This window comes from Quercus suber, unplaced genomic scaffold, assembly GCF_002906115.3.
Source record: "Quercus suber isolate HL8 unplaced genomic scaffold, Cork oak 2.0 scaffold_316, whole genome shotgun sequence".
Taxonomy (NCBI): Eukaryota; Viridiplantae; Streptophyta; class Magnoliopsida; order Fagales; family Fagaceae; genus Quercus; species Quercus suber.
This window is the reverse complement of record NW_027069771.1, coordinates 211,122-230,363: the sequence shown is the minus strand read 5'-3', so window position 1 is coordinate 230,363 and position 19,242 is coordinate 211,122. Positions and strand designations below refer to the sequence as shown.

At 37.0% G+C, this 19,242-nt stretch overlaps 1 protein-coding gene across 1 annotated transcript; it reads left to right on the top strand.

The window, feature by feature from the left end:
- Window positions 1-8,757: 8,757 nt before the first annotated feature.
- On the top strand, window positions 8,758-9,390 carry LOC136071474 (uncharacterized). Its single transcript, XM_065782811.1, has 2 exons — window positions 8,758-8,899; window positions 8,984-9,390. The coding sequence occupies exons 1-2, from the start codon at window positions 8,758-8,760 to the stop codon at window positions 9,388-9,390; spliced, it is 549 nt and encodes a 182-aa protein (XP_065638883.1).
- The last annotated feature ends 9,852 nt before the right edge of the window (window positions 9,391-19,242 follow it).

Here is a 19,242-nt window from a genome sequence, read left to right as displayed (position 1 = left end):
CTTGAGCATAAGGTAAGGAAAATATTTTTCAGCCATTGTTTGGGAGTGGCTATTCACATTAAGAATGACCCCTATTTATTTTTATTTTTTGAAGTTAACTCAAGAGAGAAGGTTTCATATTCAGGAGTTCTTGGGGTTAGTTATTCTTCAAGGAATGTTGTAATGGTGTTTGCAAAGTGTTAAGCATCTGTTGGTGATGTCGTTGAATGTTGTTATTAACACATTTTTTTTTGGGAGGTTTAAAGTGTTGTGCTTCATTTGGTAGCACAATGGCTCATGTTGTTTGGACATGGTTTATTTCTGTAAAGTTGCAAATCAAAATAGATAGCTCATTAACTTGTGGTCCATAAAGATGCCATTTAATAAAGATGGAGTCTAAAGAAATGGATGCAAGGAATACTTTATTCTTGGATTTGTTTGTTCAACATAATTCTGAGTTGATTTTTTGTCATCAAGAACCTTGATTTGTTGAAGATCAATTCTTGTGGTTTTTTTTTTTGTTATATGATATTTGAGGTTGTGTTTTTTTTTTTTTTTTTTTCAATTGCATTTGTTGTTACTATTCAATTGCATTGAGTATGCTTGACATTACTTCTAGTACTTCTGTCCCTACTATTCAACCATGGGAAAATCCTTCTAGTCCTTACTTCTTGTCTAGTAGTGACAACCTTGGCGTGTCTCTTGTTGTGCAACATCTTACTGAAGAAAATTAAAATACTTGGAGTAGAGCAGTACTAATTTTCTTGGATGCCAAAACCAAGATAGGGTTTATTGATGGTTCAATACCAAAACCCCAATCACCTGATCATCCATGCTATGCAGCTAGGTGTAAGTGCAATAGCACAATGTTGACTTGGTTATTCAATTCCATTTCAAAGGATTTGTAGCCTAGTGTAGTGTATTTCAAGACATCAAGGAAGGTCTGGGTTGATTTGTAATATAGATACTCACAGGATAATGGTCCTAGAATTTTTGAGTTAAGGAAGAAAGTCAGTTCTTTGGCTCAAGAGCATCTGACCATTAATGCCTATTACACCAAATTCAAAAGACTCTGGGATGAGTTTACTAACTACAGAACTTGTACTTGTGGTCATCAAGTGGAAGATTGCACCATGTCCTTCTTGATGGGGTTGAATGACACCTATGCAGCAATCAGAGGACAGATTTTACTAATGGAACCTATTCCTCCTTTGAGTAAGGTATTCTCTCTTTTACTTTAAGATGAGAAGCAAAGGAAGGTTGGTGCTGGAAAGAAGGGTTAGATTGATATAGCAGTAGTATTGGTAGCATTGGGAGGCAAGAATATCAATGCAAATTCCAAAAGTTCAACCAAGAACAAGTCTGGGAGGCCTTAGTGCACTCATTGTGGTGCAATGGGACATATGGTTGACAAATGCTATAAACTACATGGTTACCCACCTAGTTATAAATTAAAAAATAAGGCTTAATCAGCTGGTTCATCATCCTTTGCCAATAATGCTGTTGGTATTGAAGATAGTTCAAATGAGGCTGTTAATTTGACTAAGGTAGAATACCAACAATTGATTGGTCTGCTAAATTCTTAATGCCATTTTGGTACTCAAGCACCACCAGAGGTAGTTGTAGAGACTCATCAAGTTGCCAATATCATTGCACAGCCTTCACTTGGTCTTCAAGGTCATGAGCTATTAGGTATATGGTCCTTTTCATCCCTAGAGTATTTTGTTTTTTTCTTCAATTGTTGACACCTCTCACATTAACTCTACTGATTGGATTCTTGACAGTGGAGTTACTAATCACATGGTCCATTCTCTTACCTTCTTTAATTCCATTACTTCTTTAGTCCAAATTTTAGTTAGGTTACCTAATGGAGATATGACCAAGGTTACTCACATAGGAACTGTACAAGTGTCAGCTACCTTGATTCTTGAAAATGTTTTTTGTATTCCAACTTTCTCCTTTAATCTTGCCTCTATAAGTAAACTGGCACAAAATTCTTCATGTTGCATTTTCCTTTCCTATTATTGTTTCATTCAGGACTTGCAGCTCTAGAGGATGATTGGATTGGGTAAAAAGCGAAGAGGTCTCAATACATTGCAAAATTCTTCTCAAGTTGCCTTGCCAAATTCTATTTCTGAGGCTTTGTCCAAGTTGGCTTCTTATTTTCCTATTAATAGTGTTAATTCTTGTACTTCAACTTCCACAATTGATGTTTTTAGGCTATGGCATTGTAGGTTAGGTCATCCCTCTTCACAAAGATTAGCTTTGATGAAAAATATTGTACTTGAAATCAGTTCTTACAATAATAATAAAACTTTTGAATGCAATGTTTGTCCTTTAGCCAAGCAAAAGAGATTGCCCTTTTTATCATTCTGTCACTACTTCTTCTTTTTGTTTTGATTTAATTCATGCTGATATTTGGGGGCCATATTCCACTCCTTCCTTGAATGGTTCTAAGTATTTTCTTACCTTGGTAGATGATTACAACAGATGTACTTGGATTTTCTTAATGAAACAGAAATCTGATACATCCTTGCTGATTCAGTCTTTTTTTAACATGATTCTTACTCAGATCAAAACTTCTATTAAGGTTCTTAGATCTGATAATGGACCAGAATTTTCTATTGATTCTTTCTATGCCTCTAAAGGTATTATCCACCAATTATCTTGTGTTGAAACTCCACAGCAAAATGTTGTAGTTGAAAGAAAATATTAGCATCTTTTAAATGTTGCTAGAGCTTTGAGGTTTCAAGCAAATTTACCTTTGAAATTCTGGGGGGACTGTGTTTTGATTGCCACATATCTCATTAATTGGATACCTAGTCCTCTTTTACATGGTTTAACTCCTTATGAAATACTCCTAGGGCATCCTCCTTCTTATGATCATCTTAAATCTTTTGGTTGCTTGTGTTTTGCTTCCACCCTAAGTAGAAATAGAACCAAATTTTATCTTAGAGCTAAGGCGTGCTTCTTCCTTGGCTATCCTTTTGGCTTAAAAGGGTACAAGTTATACAATTTGACCACCAAATCTTGTTTCATATCTAGAGATGTTGTCTTTAAGGAGTCTATCTTTCCTTTCAAGCATTGGGTGTCCAAGTCTACAACTACTTCCCTTTCTATCACTCATTCCATGTTTCCATGTCAACCTTTAGTACCAGATAATAAAAGGTCTCTTATTCCTTCAATTTCTATAGAATTTTCCCCTCCTCTCTCTTTTGTTGATATTGCTGTTCCTCTAGATGAGTTTCTTGATTTGGTTCATCCTGATAAGGTTGCTTCTAATCCTAATCTTGATTCTAATTTTGTTTTTGATGTCACTATTTCTTCCTTACCTGTACCTCCACCTGTTAGAAGGTCTACTAGACCTCATAACCCACCTACATATCTTCATGACTATCACTGCAATCTTGCTTTTGCTCATGTATTGGCCTTAACTTCTCTCACTCAGTCACATGGATCCATTGCTACTAAGAATTTAGGTATTCTTTATCCCCTTTCTTCCACTCTTTCATATAGCAAGTTATCTACTCCACATAGAGTTTTTTCAATTGCCTTATCTATTGCCAAAGAACCAAATTCCTATGCTCAAGCCCCTTGAAAGATCCTTTGTGGCAAGTTGCAATGAAGGTTGAAATTGATGCTCTTCAGGCTAACCATACCTGGGTTATGACTAAATTACCTCCTGGTAAAGCCCTAATTGGCTGTTAGTGGAGAGTTAAATGACCTGTAGTTTTGGTATACTTATTGTTAGTTAGTTAGTTACTCATAGTTTTGACACTTGTATAGCCACTATAGGGTATTTGATTAGTTAGCTTTCTGTTATTCTTTTCCTGCCATTCTGATCTTGTTATATATGGAACAGAGCAAGATATTTATTAATAAGAAGATTCATTTTCACAATTCTCGATTTGATTAGTTTGTATGATGTATTGTAACACTATACTATAGTTGTGTACATAAATTACATGTAGGATAGATTAGTGGAGAGTTAAACAACCTGTAGTAGTTAGTTACTCACTATTTTGACACTTGTTTAGCTACTATAGGATATTTGGTTAGTTAGCTTTTTGTTATTCTTTTCCTGCCATTTTGATCTTGCTATATAAGGAACAGAGCAAGATATTTATCAATAAGAAGATTCATTTCCACAATTCTCGATCTCTACTCTCTTCCTTTCTTCCATGTGTGATTTCCAATACATCATTGTTGGAGCTTGAGAGTGATTTCAACGTTAACTAGTGTCAGTCCATGGACTAGGAAATTCATGAGAAATCAACCTTTCATGGCTTTAGGCATAACATAGATAAATTTCTACCAAGAGAGAAGCATCACAAGGGATCCCCTACATCAAATTGTGTGAAAAATTCTGAGATGAGTCATCCATCAGGAGAATTGTTGTTAGAGGCTCTTTCTTGTTTATTTGTTTTTGGATGAGCCATCTCTTGTTGATGTTTAGGGTACTCATTTGAATACTTTGTTTCCTTCATCTGTTGAATGGCTTCAACAAGTTCAAAATGAATTTGCTGCATACTTTGTAGCATCTCATACAACATGGTGATCTAAGGTATGTTGTCTCATAATGCTTACATTATGATGAAATATTATGGATAGTTAGACTTCATGTTTGTGTTTACGATTCTTTCTTCTTGTTTTTTTTCCTTGGTGCGTTTACATGTGTGTGTGAGTTCCATGCTTTTGGTGCCATGGTTTCTTCAACTTGAGCTACACGACTCCCCACTAGAGTCGCATATAAGTCATGTCAATTGTGGAATGACAAGCTTAAGGGGACTTGTGAGCCTATTTACTTGGGTTTGAAAATGTATTTATATATAAGTGACTCAAGTCCACTACTCACTCAAATACAAGGATGGAGGCTAATGGTGCATTATGAAGGAATAATCAAAGATACTAACTTACAAAAATAGAATGTCAGTAAAAAAGATTCATTATTATTATGATGATCACAATATAATAGTACGAGCAAAAAGAAAGAAACGGTGAAGGGGGGGGGGGGGTGTTATTTTCATTACCACACATACAAGAGCACCTTTGACTCTTTTAAGATCTACTATTTTTTATATCTGAAGCTTGAATTTAAGCTTGGAAGAGTTAGTTTGGTGGGGTAGATAAAATCTCTTATTAATACATGGCTTGGTGACAAGATCTTATATAGCAGGTCTATTACATTGTTTGAATAAGAATCATAGCTTTTGACTGCTAGACTTTAGAATTATGGCAACCTTAAGCTTTGTTCTTATTTGAATAATAGGAAAATGTGGCTTTGATTTGGGTAATTTTTTTGACAAATTTTTTTTTTGCTTTGTCTTATGGGAGGAAATGGGTCCTTAAAGTATCTGCTAAATTTGTTAGAACTCACTAAAAAACACGTGGGCTATTGCTGCATTTTTTTTAGCCACATTTACAAAAACGCGGTTATAGGTTGGCTATAGCCGCGTTTTTAGTAAACACAACTTAAACTATTGACCTATAGCCGCGTTTTTAAAACGTGGCTATAAGATATGTCTATATGATGTAGGCAAAATCAACTGGGGCAGTAGTGGAGCCTGCAATTGTTTATGAGAAAGTATACAGTACCAAAGATGGGACTTTTGTTACTGCCTAAGTGAGAGAGAACATCGTAAGCATTATTTGTATCCTATTTCTTTCAGATTTTGTGTTTGAATTGTTTATAGAAAGTAATATGTTATTTGGTTCTTGTGTGAAAATAGGCTAGGATGAAAGAAATTTTAAATTAAGAGAATACATCACTACAAGGAAAGCATGGTGAAGGAATCCTATGGTCGAAAGACGATGCATTTGCTTGAGTGATGGGTTCAGAGCATTGTGGACGTGTATGTGGGGTGGGTTTTGGACCAACCCCATCAGGAAGAAGTGGGTCAAACCTTTCACGCTATACATTGACTCCACTGTCATCAAGCGAAACGACCCAACAGATTACTGAATTGGAGACTTCGCTTGCATCTGTGATGGACCAACTTTCCCAATCAGAAGCGAGGCATGAAGAGAATTTTGCCCAAGCACCAGCCCAATTAGAAGCGAGGCATCAAGAGAATTTCGCCCAAGTACTAGCCCCATCAGATGTAAGGCATCAAGAGCAACTCACCCAATCAAATGCGAGGCATCAAGAGCAAATGAGAGAAATGATGTTGCACATGAAAGAAATGTTTGCCCAAATTAGCCCACATATGCATTCTTCACTGCCTTCTTAGGTATTAAAAATGTTGCATTTAATTTAACAAAACTTGCGTGTTTATTGCAATGCACTGTTATGTGATATTAATACGATATCTTTAATATGTTCAAGATAGCACTACTGATAAACGAGGACTCTCCATGGATATTGATCAAATCATTTGTATTAATTTTTGGCTGATCATGAAGGACTATTGTAGACAGGAATATTGATGCGTTAATTTTAATGTGTGTGCGTGTATATATATATATATCATATATTATTTTGATATTATAGACAGGTTGATATGTAGACAGGTTGATCATGCCCTAGAAAGACTGATAATCTTTTTCTAAACAAAATTTTTAGCCGAATCTCTTGTATATTGAGAATGATGTAGGTGCATTTCAAAGAAAGCAGGATTTCAATGATGTTGTAGAGGTAAGTAATTTTAGTCTTTTTACCTATCAAAAAAAAAAAAAAATTAATAGTTCTTCTACTTTGCTGCCACATAAGGTTGTGTGCAAATGTTGTGGAGTAAATTTGTGTTTTTGGTCATAACGAAAAGAGGACACAACTAATTATTTGTTTTTAAGAGACATATTTTTTCTTACAGATTTATTAGTTTCTCCATACTTATTTCTAGGTGCTGCAAAAGAAGCTCCTATTGTTACGCCACTTATGGAATACGTTTGTCAGAAACGAGCCGTTGAGAGTGGAGTCCAGATAATGTGTTATATATTTTCATATTTTTGTTCAACATAGTTGTTTGGCTGGTTCTTTTACTCTCAACTAATGCAGAACATGTTAGAGAGAGAAAAAAAAAAAAAAAACCATATGTGGAACATGTCTGAGATTATGGATTGTGTAAAAAACTGTTTCTTTGTTTTGAAATTTTTGTTAGGGTACTTATATTTGCATATACTTAAAACAATTTTTCATTGATTGATGAAGTCATTGTATATTTAATTAAGAAAACTTGCAGGCTATAATGGAGGTTGGGGAGGTCATTCAGTTTTATGATTCCAATAGGCGCTTTCTTGCTTGGGGCTTTGGAGGAAGAACAATTGATGGTTCCACTTGTTTTAACTTGAATGGAAGTACATGTGCCTTTGAGGTGAGTGGAGCTGACTTTGTAATGCTTTGTTTTGCTTACTCTTTGAAGAATTTGACCAGCCTGGCATATTGCCTAGCTGTTTTCACACAGCTTTCTCTCTTTCTCTGTAATCCTCTTGTAATTTTTATTGGAAACCCCTTAATTTTTATAAAAGTGAAATCTATGCTTATTCATGTCTTCTTATTCTTACTGTTATTATCTCATATTTCCTTTCTTTTTCTTTAATATAATTTTTTATTTATTTATAATTCTGTTGAATAGCATCTGAAATCTGCTTCTGTCACCATTGATGTTTTACATTCTTCTATTACTTCTAAATCACATACATTTTCAACCAAACATGAAAAGTTCTAAACCCTATTTACAGCTAACAAAAATACATTCAAAATCCCCAAATATATTAATTTTATCATCAAAAGGTTTGAGAAAGTCTCAGATGTCCTTAAAAAATAAGTCCATGAGAACGGTGCAAATTATATGTGATAGGGGTAAATCCTAGGGTAGACGGATTGAATTGATGGAGTTAGACTTTAGAGACAAGGTAACCAAAAGAGACGGTAAAGTTGGTCTGACAAAGTTGGTAGATGGATTCACGACCAAGATGTAAAGGTAAGGAGACGGATAGACGCTTTTGAGTGAATGGATAAAAGGGAGACGGTCTGTTGAAGCCACGTGTCACCCTATGGCATCTACATGGCACCTACGTGGCATGAGTAGTCTCCAAGGATTCTAGTATGGAAATGTCTTACGCTTCACGCCCCACCATAATTATAGGAATCCTTGTAAGGAAATAATCCCATAAATTGCAAATATTAATGGAGATCTTCCCTACAAGGAAATAACCTATCCCTTAAGACATTAAGGTTGGCTCTACATTACTATAAAAACCCCAAAATCCTCACAAATCAAGGTACACGTAATTTTCCCAGCTTTGGCACTTTAGAGTTGTAGAAATTCTTTCTAACTTAACTTTCAGAGGGTATTTGGCTAGTACCACACCGGTACTCTCTGCAAGGTCTTCTTTATTTCTATTTTACAAATTCTGTCTAGAGCACGCAAGGACTGTGCAGCTCATTGATGATTTTTGGCATCATTAGTTGGCGCCGTCTGTGGGGAATTGAGAAAACAATAGCAGCCATATTACCACTTCCCAAACAAATAGTTGTGTGGTACTCACCCACTTGATGGCAACCAACAACAATAATGGAGATGAACCATGCATTATTGCCCTCGAAAGACAGGTACAGACTCTTGCTGCGGCTGCAGAATGCCTTACTAAGCAAAACCATGACTTAGAGGAACAATTGCACCGAAGGAATGCAGGACCCAACAATTGTGGGGAGGAGCAAGAGGGTACTAGCGTCGAAAGAAGGGACTAAGAAAGACCAGAAGACAGCAACGCCCTGAGCAAACAATAGCGACAAGTCCATCCGTCGCAGATACGGCACCGCCTTACATAGTTGCAGAGATGCAGATAATGAAGGAACGGATGGACTTCATGATGAATGCCCACAGGGGATGGGTGTCAAATGACCTCGACAAGTTGGTCCACCGAACAGACTCACCTTTTATAGCACTCGTCACTTCGTTCCCCCTTGTGCCAAAGTTCTGTATGCTGTAGATAGAAGCCTACAACAAGTCTAAGGATTCCTTGAATCACCTAGAGTCATTCAAAACCCTTATGCACTTATAAGGTGTGGCAGAAGAGATCATGTGCCGAGCCTTCCCAACTATGCTGAAGGGTCCCACAAGGGTATGGTTTAGCAGATTGACGCATAACTCCATCGGTACGTTGAAGGAGTTAAGCGCGCAGTTTGCCTTGCACTTTATCAGGGGACATAGGTATAAGAAGTCCACTGCGTGCCTGATGAGCATCAAGCAACAAAAGGATGAGACACTAAGGTCTTACATAACTCGCTTCAACAAGGAAGCCTTTTCGATAGATGAAGCTAATGACAAGATAATTGTTGATGTGTTCACCAATGGATTACGGAAGGGGAAGTTTTTGTTCTCTTTATACAAAAACGACCCGAAGATCATGTCAGATGTGCTTTATCAAGCCACTAAGTACATGAACGTAGAAGACGCGCTACTAGCCTGAAAGGAGAAACTCAAGAAGAGGGAAAGGCAAGAAGATGCACGATAGGACAGGGGACGGAAGATGGCCAGATCTAGAGATTAACGAGAGGATAGGCGCTCAAAACCCCCTATTCAAAGGTTCTTAAACTTCATCTCACTGACTGCCCCGATCGATCAGGTCTTGATGCAAATCAAGGATGACAAGGCCTTGACATGGCCTGGCAAGTTGAAGGGAGATCCTAATAAGAGGTCTAGAGACAAGTATTGTCATTTTCTTTAGGATCACGGTCACGACATGTCTGAATTCTATAACTTGAAGCAACAGATGAAAACCCTAATCAAACAAGGAAAGCTACAACAATTCGTTAGCAAGGAAAGAGCAGACCCACCACAGGAGTAGGCTACAAGAAGGGATAACAAGTGCCCCAAGCCGCTCCTAGGAGACATAAGGATGATTATAGGGGGCACCACAGTTTCTGGTTCATTTAGAAAAGCACGTAAGACTTACCTAAGAATGGTTCCAAAGATGGCACGAGTCGACAACCTTATAATTATGTTCTCGAAGGAAGATGCTCGACGTCTCCACCACCTACACGAAAATGCACTTGTTGTTAGCATACGGGTAGGGGATTATAACACTCACCAGGTCCTAGTTAATAAAGGAAGCTCTGTTGATATCCTCTATTACCTGGGGTTCCAGCAGATGAGGATCGAGGGAGAACAGCTTGTATTGACTAATACACCACTTGTTGGGTTTGGAGGAATGAGAGTATACCCTCTAGGTGTGGTCACATTGCCCGTTATGGTTGGTGATTACCTTCAACAAATTACTAAGGATGTTACATTCCTTGTCATTGACCATTCGTCTGCTTATAACGCTATACTGAGCCGTCTTACCCTCAATTCGAGGAAGGCCGTAACTTCGACCTATCACCTGATGATCAAGTTCCCCACCAAGTACGGAGTAGGAGAGGTACATGGAGACCAAGTGGCAGCGCACGAGTGCTACATAGCTGTTTGTTTTTTAATCCCCTTAAAACACAACCAGATTAACCTAGTTAATAAGCCAAGTTATTACTTAGTCTAAATTCCAAATCTAGGTTATCACAATCAAAACAATCATATCATGTATAACAGCAAAAAAGTAAATAACACAAAGATATGATCACTTAGGAAAACCAAACTAGTAAAAAATCTGAGGAGAATTTAACCTAGTTATCCTCAAGGTAAACTTGAATCTACTATGAAAGAATCGAAGTTTTATAATAAGACTTAGACCACTAATATCTTATTGTTACCCACCAATAGAAACTTACTGACACGACCACGTGCAAGCTCCGAGATCACGAATTCCTTCTTTCTTGGATTCTTCAGCAAGTACAAGCACACCTGCTTGTGTATCTTTAAACTCTTATGGCAGCAACTGAATGATCATTAAGTTCTTAATAAATTTCCTCTTGATAATCCTAAGTTTGTGTGAAGGAAAACTCCTCACAGATCTCACAAGAGATTCACATAAACAGCAATATGAGTAACCTCTAAAACGTGGCTAAGGTTTGCCTTATATATCTAGGGCAAAAAATAAAACCCTAAACGTTTTAGGAGTTAGGGCTAAGTTGAAAATTCTACAGAAAAAATGCATCTGCCCGATTTTTGATTGATCGAGCTTAAGTTTCGATCAATTGAGCCAGGTCGAGATGCACATTAAATTCTGTATCAGCTCGATTCTAACTTTACACAAACAACACGATTTTGAGCAAGTCTAAACAAGACTAAACAACCTGTTTTGATTATGGTTTGCCAACAATACACATTAGAGTTCTAAATACATTAAATCCTAAGTCTTTAGAACCTAACAAACTCCCCCTTTGGCAATCCGTGACAAAACACAAACTAAAAGCTCAAAGTTTACAAAGAAAAGCCCTTTACAAAAAAAAAAAAAAATGCTCATTACAACAAATCCAATCCTAACTACTANCAAAAAAAAAAAAAAAATGCTCATTATAACAAATCCAATCCTAACTACTATCCATTAGTTGCAAATGTAGATAGCAGCTCAATTGAATCAACCTGTATTTCCTGAAATACTCAACAAACGTATAAACGCATGTATGGCAGAAAAATAGTAAATCAACAAATATGCAAATTAACTCTCCCCCTAAGTTAGATACATCAAAAACAAAAACAATGTTAACTCCCCATAACATAACATTCTTGTATTTTCCACACATATTCCCACATTTTATCTAAATCTCTCCCTTTTTGTCACGTATTGACAAAGATAACTCAAACAAAGAGTAACAACGCAACAGAGAATAAGAGGAAATAGAGAATTAAGGGAACACAAAACAATTTAGCTCTATAGAGAATAGAGACAACTCTCCCTATGAATAACACAAGTTAAAAACAAGCTTCTCCCCCCTATAAAAATAGGAAAAACAAAACAAGTTTTGGGGAAAAATTAGGAGGGGGGGAACACACAAACCTAACTTGAAAAAAAAAAATTAAGTTGAGGATGCACATGAAGAAAAATATTCTCTCTTTCAATAAATGCAAACTTGACACTATGTGACCCATAGACAGTTGCATGAGTAGAGAAAATATTTGCACTTTGATTATCCATCATATCTCTTAAGAAAAAATATTTTATGCAGGTCACACATAAAAATAGCATATACTAAAAAGTACATAACTCAAAAATTAATCAATCAATTTTTAAATCAAGTTAAGTACCAAATTTAGCAAAGTGTATGCATGTTATGTGTGAAAACAATAAGAGATATGATTGCAAAATTCCAAGATGGATATAGAAAACAATGCAATGCATGTAAATCCTAAATATACATGATGCATGAAAAAATATGTCATGATGCATGCTCTAATGCAGTGAAACTAAGTTCAATATAAGTTCAAATTCACAAAATTGGCTTGAGCATAGAGTTTCTAACAAAAATCCCAAAATTTGAAAAACCACTTGTTTGTTTTTATAAAAAATTGGCCAATTGATCATCACACAAGTTAGAGGACAAATGATAATGATCAATTACATCAAATCAACAAGCCAATTTCATCAATTAAACTCAATTTGAACAAAATCCCCAATTCGGGTACATTCAAGCTCTACAATTTCCAATTTCTCAAACTTTAAACACATTTTGCATTAAGATTAAGGAACTTTTAATTTTGGATGGCTATAACAAGAATACACATAATAAAATGTACCAAGTTTAGCAAAGAGTAACTTGTGTAGTGTGTACAACTAGTAAAAGCTTGAGATACATGTGAGGTGATATGTGAATAGAAATCAAATGCAAAGTCAACAAAATTCATCACATAGAATTTGAAAGAGACTATTACCTAAAGAGTTGTCATATAACTCTCACATCTTCTAGAATAAAAGTTTGCAATCATGTAAGTTTCTTGATTTGCCTCATAATGTACATACCAATTTTATTTAATTAGAAACTTATTAAAATAGCTAGGATAATGTATACACCAATTTTAGCATTTAAACCGAGGCTACACCTTATGTTCTTTTTGTGCATGTGCTACACTTTCTCGAGCACAAAATCTTACAATATGCACTAAGGTGTTCATGATTGGCTAGTAAATAGTGGTGAGATGGTTACTTATACATTTCTCAAAAAGTTCAAGTCCGACAGTCAAAGACATGTAACTTCAAGATCAAGACAAAGTGATCAAAAACTATAAACATCTTCTCACACAATATGCACTACAAAGCTCAAACTAGTAAAGTGCAATAAAATAAACTCATCCAAGCTAAACAAGGTACATAAATATGTTATGTAAAGATAAGGTGGCCAACCTTGATTTCAAATCCATGATATGTAATACAAAACACAAAAATCTTTTTTGTTTTAAAAAAATTTATGACCAAGAACAATAAACACACATTATGCTAAATGAACAATGCAAATGCAATGCATGACAGTGCTTAACTAAGCTATGGAGGGTGCACAAATAAGAAATATCAATTTCTTAATTAACCCTTGAGTACATGTACAAACTAGTACATACTCACACAAAAACAAAAATAGCTTAGCACTTATATAACACATACTATTCAAATTTCTCCACAATGTCAAGCATGTTCTAAATCAAGAGAGAGATATCATAATTTATGTAATCCTCAAAACAAATAAAACAAGACACAAAATAAAATATTTTTGTCTTTTTGAAAAAAAAAAATTCAAAAACAACCAAAAACAGAAACACAACTTGTCCACAAATAATTGAAAGAATTAAATCAGAGACAAGTTAGTAACACTCACCTTAGAGAATCTTTTCTCACCCATATATCACAAGTCTTTAGCTTTATAGGTGAAAATTCATGAGAAGCAGAATGTATTTCAGGGTTTACACCAATCTTCTGAGAAAGACTAAAATCCTGCAAATTCCTTTCACAAGCCAACAAGCTTAAATTTTTCAAAAGCATATGAAACAATTTATATGGACTTATGGCAGGAGAAATATCATTACATATCCTAGATTGAAATACAGAATGTTTAAATTTCAATTTATGACTATTAAGACGAATGTGACCAGAGACACCACAAAAGTGACAAACATGAACAAATTTAGGAATATCAGTATTCCTAACAACAAATCTAGTCTCAGATTTTGGTTTTTGTCTCAACAAAGAACAATTTGGTCTAATATGACCAACAACACCACAACAGTGACAAGTAGACATAAAAACAGATTTATTATGCTCTCTAATAGTAGGTTTAGATTTAAGTTTAGAAACATCAGCGTCTACATCAGAAATCTTACCTTTATCTAACCTAGCAAAATAAGCATTTTCTTTATTATTCCTCTTGAAAGGAGGGATATAAACTTTCTCAGTTTTAGGCTTAAGAGAAACAGAAACACTTTTGTTATCAATAGCAGGCTTGGTACTAGTCAAATTTTCAATTTTAGTTTTAGATTCAACTAACTCTTGTTCCAAGCTTTTCATCTTCTCATCTTGAGAGGAAATTTGATTTTTCAAAAATTCATTCTTTTTATTAGATTCATCTGATCTAACAACCAATGCCTCTTTTTCAAGATTAGCTAATTTTAACTTTTCCTTGAATATCTTAGAAACTTTCATAGATTTTAATAATTCCTTACAGAGAGTTTCACAAGCATCAATAAGATCAACAGAAACAATAGCATCTTATTTATTCAAATTATCACAAACATGAGCAGAAAGACACTTCAAATTTTCCATGACAGCAGGGGTTAGGGATCAGCTCTTAGATCAAAAAATCTAAAACAAAAGAGCTACCCGCTCTGATATCACTTGTTTGTTTTTTAAACCCCTTAAAACACAATTGGATTAACCTAGTTAATAAGCTAAGTTATTACTTAGTCCAAATTCCAGATCTAGGTTATCACAATCAAAACAATCATATCATGTATAGTAGCAGAAAAGTAAATAACACATAGATTTGATCACCTAGGAAAATCAAACCGGTAAAAAACCTGGGGAGGATTTAACCTAGCTATCCTCAAAGTAAACTTGAATCTCCTATGAAAGAATTGAAGTTTTATAACAAGTCTTAGACCACTAACATCTTATTGCTACCCACCAGTAGAAACTTACTAACACGATCACATGCAAGTTTCGAGACCACGAACTCCTTCTTTTTTGGATTCTCCAGCAAGTACAAGCACACCTGCTTGTGTATCTTTAAGCTCTTATGGCAGCAACTGAATGATCATCAAGTTCTTGAATAAATATTCTCTTAATAATCCTAAGTTTGTATGAAGGAAAGCTCCTTACAGATCTTACAAGAGATTTACACAAGCAGCAATATGAGCAACCTCTAAAATGTGGATAGGGTTTGCCTTATATACCTAGGGCAAAAACATAAAACTCTAAACATTTTAAGAGTTAGGGCTGAGTTTGAAATTCTACAGAAATATACATCTACCCGATTTTCGATTGATCGAGCCTAAACTTCGATTAATTGAGCCAGGTCGAGATGCACATTAAATTTTGCATCAACTCGATTCCAACTTTATATAAACAACACAACTTTGAGTAAGTCTAAACAAGACTAAACAACCTGTTTTGATCATGGTTTGCCAACAATACACATTAGAGTTTTAAATACATTAAATTCTAAGTCTTTAGAACCTAACAATAGCAATATTGGAGATGGATGACCAGTTACAGACCATGAGCATAGAAGAACAACAGACAGTTGCAGAGCCCATTGAAAGATTGGAAAAAATACTCCTCGATGACTCCAAACCTGAGTGAATGACCAGGATCGGCACCTTCGCCAACCCACCAGTCCATCAAGCACTCATGACATTCTTGAGAGAGAACCAGGATGTCTTTACTTGGAGCCACGAAGACATGCCCTTCGGTTATGGTTCACAGGTTGAATGTATCACCCTCTTTTCCCCCTATCCGATAGAATAAACGAGTGTTCGCCCATAAGCGAGATAGGGCTATAGTGGAAGAAGTTTACAAATTGCAGGAAGCAGGGTTCATACAAGTGTACTACCCCGACTAACTAGTCAACGTGGTGATGGTTAAGAAAGCCAATGGAAAGTGGAGGATGTGTGTAAACTTCACAGACTTAAATAAGGTGTGCCCCAAAGATAGCTACCCACTCCTGCAGATCGACGTCCTGGTAGACTTGACAACAAGACACCAGTTGTTCAGCTTTATGGATGCGTTTTCTGGTTGCAACCAGATTAAGCTAGACAAGGCTGATCAAGAAAAGACTTTGTTTGTCACCAATCAAGGCCTTTTCTGCTACAAAGTGATGCCATTTGATCTCAAGAATGCGGGTGCAATGTATCAAAGGCTAATGAATAAATTGTTTGCACATCAGATTGGGAGGAATGTCCAAGTCTACATGGACGACATGCTAGTGAGAAGTCAACGGGAAGATGACCATTTGGCCGACCTCAAGGAGACCTTTGATACCCTTCGCTCTTACAACATGAAGCTCAATCCAAGTATATGCGCATTTGGGGTAGTGACTGAAAAATTCCTAGGGTTCATGGTGTCTCAGAGGGGCATTAAAATTAACCCAGACAAGATCCAGGCCATAATGGAGATGGCACCATCTAGGAACATAAAAAAAGTGCAAAGCCTCAATGGCAAGGTAGTGGCGCTAAACAGGTTTGTATTAAGGGCAACAAAAAAATGCGTGCCTTTCTTTCGCACATTGAAGAAGTCCTTTGAGTGGATGGCCAAGTGTCAACAAGAATTCGAGGACCTAAAGGCATATCTCTCCTCCCCGTCGTTGCTAACTCCTTCCAAAGTTGGAGAAGAGTTATTTCTTTACCTGGCTGTCTCCTCAGCTGCCATCAACACAGCCTTAGTTAGAGAAGAAGACAGGGTGTAGAAGCCCGTATACTACACTAGCAAAGTGCTCTGAGGCGCAGAGGAAAGGTACCCCCTGTTGGAGAAGCTAGACTTTGCATTAGTGACCGTAGCTCTCAAGCTCAAACCAATATTCCAGGCCCACATAGTGATTGTTCTGACAGACAAGCCTCTACGGAGAGCAATGAGTAATCCTGAAGTCGCTAAACGGATGGCACTATAGGCAATTGAGTCACTGGACAGGTGGTCCCTGACTTCATCGAGGAGTTCACCAATGTGGAAGGCCAAGGGGCAAGAGAGCACCCTTAATGGAGTATCCACATGGATGGGTCATCTAATAGGAAGGCTGTTGGAGTAGGTATAGTACTTCACTCCCTAGAAGGGGACGAGATTGAGTGCATGGTTCACCTCGACTTCCTTACGACCAATAATGAGACGGAGTACGAAACTCTAGTGGCAGGACTGGATCTTGCCAAAGTAGCAGGGCCATAAGTGTGGTTGTTTATTACGACTCTCAAGTGGTCACAAGTTAGGTGAACGGTGATTACGAATGCAGAGGTGAAAGGATGAAAAAGTACTTGGAGCAAGTAAGGAAACGGGTGGATAACCTTCAAGCCAAGTTTGTTTAAATCCTAAGGGGAGATAATAAGCAAGCTGACCGTCTTGCCAAGGCTGCATTAGTGGAACACATGCTCATCCCCAGTAAGGTACTTTCTTTTGTTCAGCTTTCACCTTTAATAGATTGTGTTGGTGTGCAGGAGATAGGTTCTGAAAGCAGCTGGACCACACCGATAGTCTTCTACTTGAAATACGGCACATTACCTGATGGTAAGGAGGCCGCAAGGAAGCCAAAGGTTCAGGCGGCACGATTCGTCCTGATAAAGGATGTCTTGTACAAAAGAGGCTTCTCTCAACTGTACCTAAAGTGTCTAGGCCCCAAGGAAGCTGATTATGCCATGAGGGAAGCTTATGAAGGGATTTGTGGGAATTATTCGGGGTCACGATTATTTGTGCATAAGCTGATTCGGGTAGGATACTATTGGCTTACCATGCAGAAGGATGCCCAAACCTATGTCAAAACTTGCGACAAGTGTCAGAGGTTTAGTAACATCATCAGACAACCAACAAAAAAGCTTACTCTAATGACGGCCCCATGGCCTTTTACTAAATGAGGGTTGGACATTATAGGCCTATTCTCAATAGCAATAATGCAACTAAAGTTCTTAATGGTTGGCATAGATTACTTTACCAAATGGGTGGAAGCTGAAGCCCTAGTCACCATCATGGAGAAAAACGTATGAAGTTTCGTTTGAAGAAACATTATCTACAGGTATGAGATCCCTAGAGTTTTGGTTTCGAACAACGGAAAGCAGTTTGACAACGAGCCGTTTAGGGATTTTTGCTCACAATTAGGTATCAAGAATCACTACTCACTTGCCCACCCTCAGGCCAACGGACAAGTTGAGGTCACGAACCGATCTTTGCTCAAGATCATTAAGACTCAGCTCGAGGGGGCAAAGGGAATATGGGATGAGTTACCAAGTGTACTGTGGGCGTACAGGACGACAACCAAAACACCTACAAGAGAAACACCATTTCGATTAGCATACATGAGTGAGATTGTTATCCCCGCTAAGGTTGAACTCACAAGCTATAGGGTGAAGAATCATGATAAGAGTAGGAACAACGAAGTCATGCACCTACAATTGGACCTAGTGGATGAGGTCAAAGCAACAATCGAACAAAGGTTAGCACGATATTAGGACCTCATGGCTAAGCACTACAATTCCAGAGTTAGACATATGAAATTTCAAGTTGGGGATCTTGTCCTGAGGAAGGTAATGGGTACTACAAGAGATCCCTCTCAAGGGAAGCTAGGACCCAATTGGGAAGGACCCTACAGAATCACTTCTGGCAGAGGAAAGGCACCTATCACTTGGAGACACAAAGTTGCAGCATCCATGGAACACCGAGCACCTAAAGAAATACTACCAGTAGACGACAGCACGTAGACCACTCCTCATTTCCAGTTTATTTCATTCTAGTTGTTTTTATTAGCTACAGTACTTTTTAGCCCAAAGGGCAGCTTTTTATTTTTTTTTAGAACAATGTTGTTTATGCACGTGTTTATCATAATAAGATTAGTTATTCAGGAATATCATGCGCATATATACATCTCTACAAAACCATGTCTACGACTAAATCCTTAGGTGGACAGATGCACCCTAAGGACACATTAAAATTTATTAAAGTCCATTAGTGGACGGATACATTCCAAGGGATGCCTTAAAATTTATACAAGTCCCTGAATGGACAGGTGCATCCAACGGATGCCTTGCAATTTATTAAAGTCCATTAGTGGATGGATACATCCCAAAGGCCTTAAAATTTTTATAAGTCTGTGAGCGGACGGGTGCATCCAAGGGATGCTTGGCAATTTATTAAAGTCCTTAAGTGGACGGATATATCCCAAGGGATGCCTTGAAATTTATTAAATCCTTAAATGGATTGATACATCCCAAG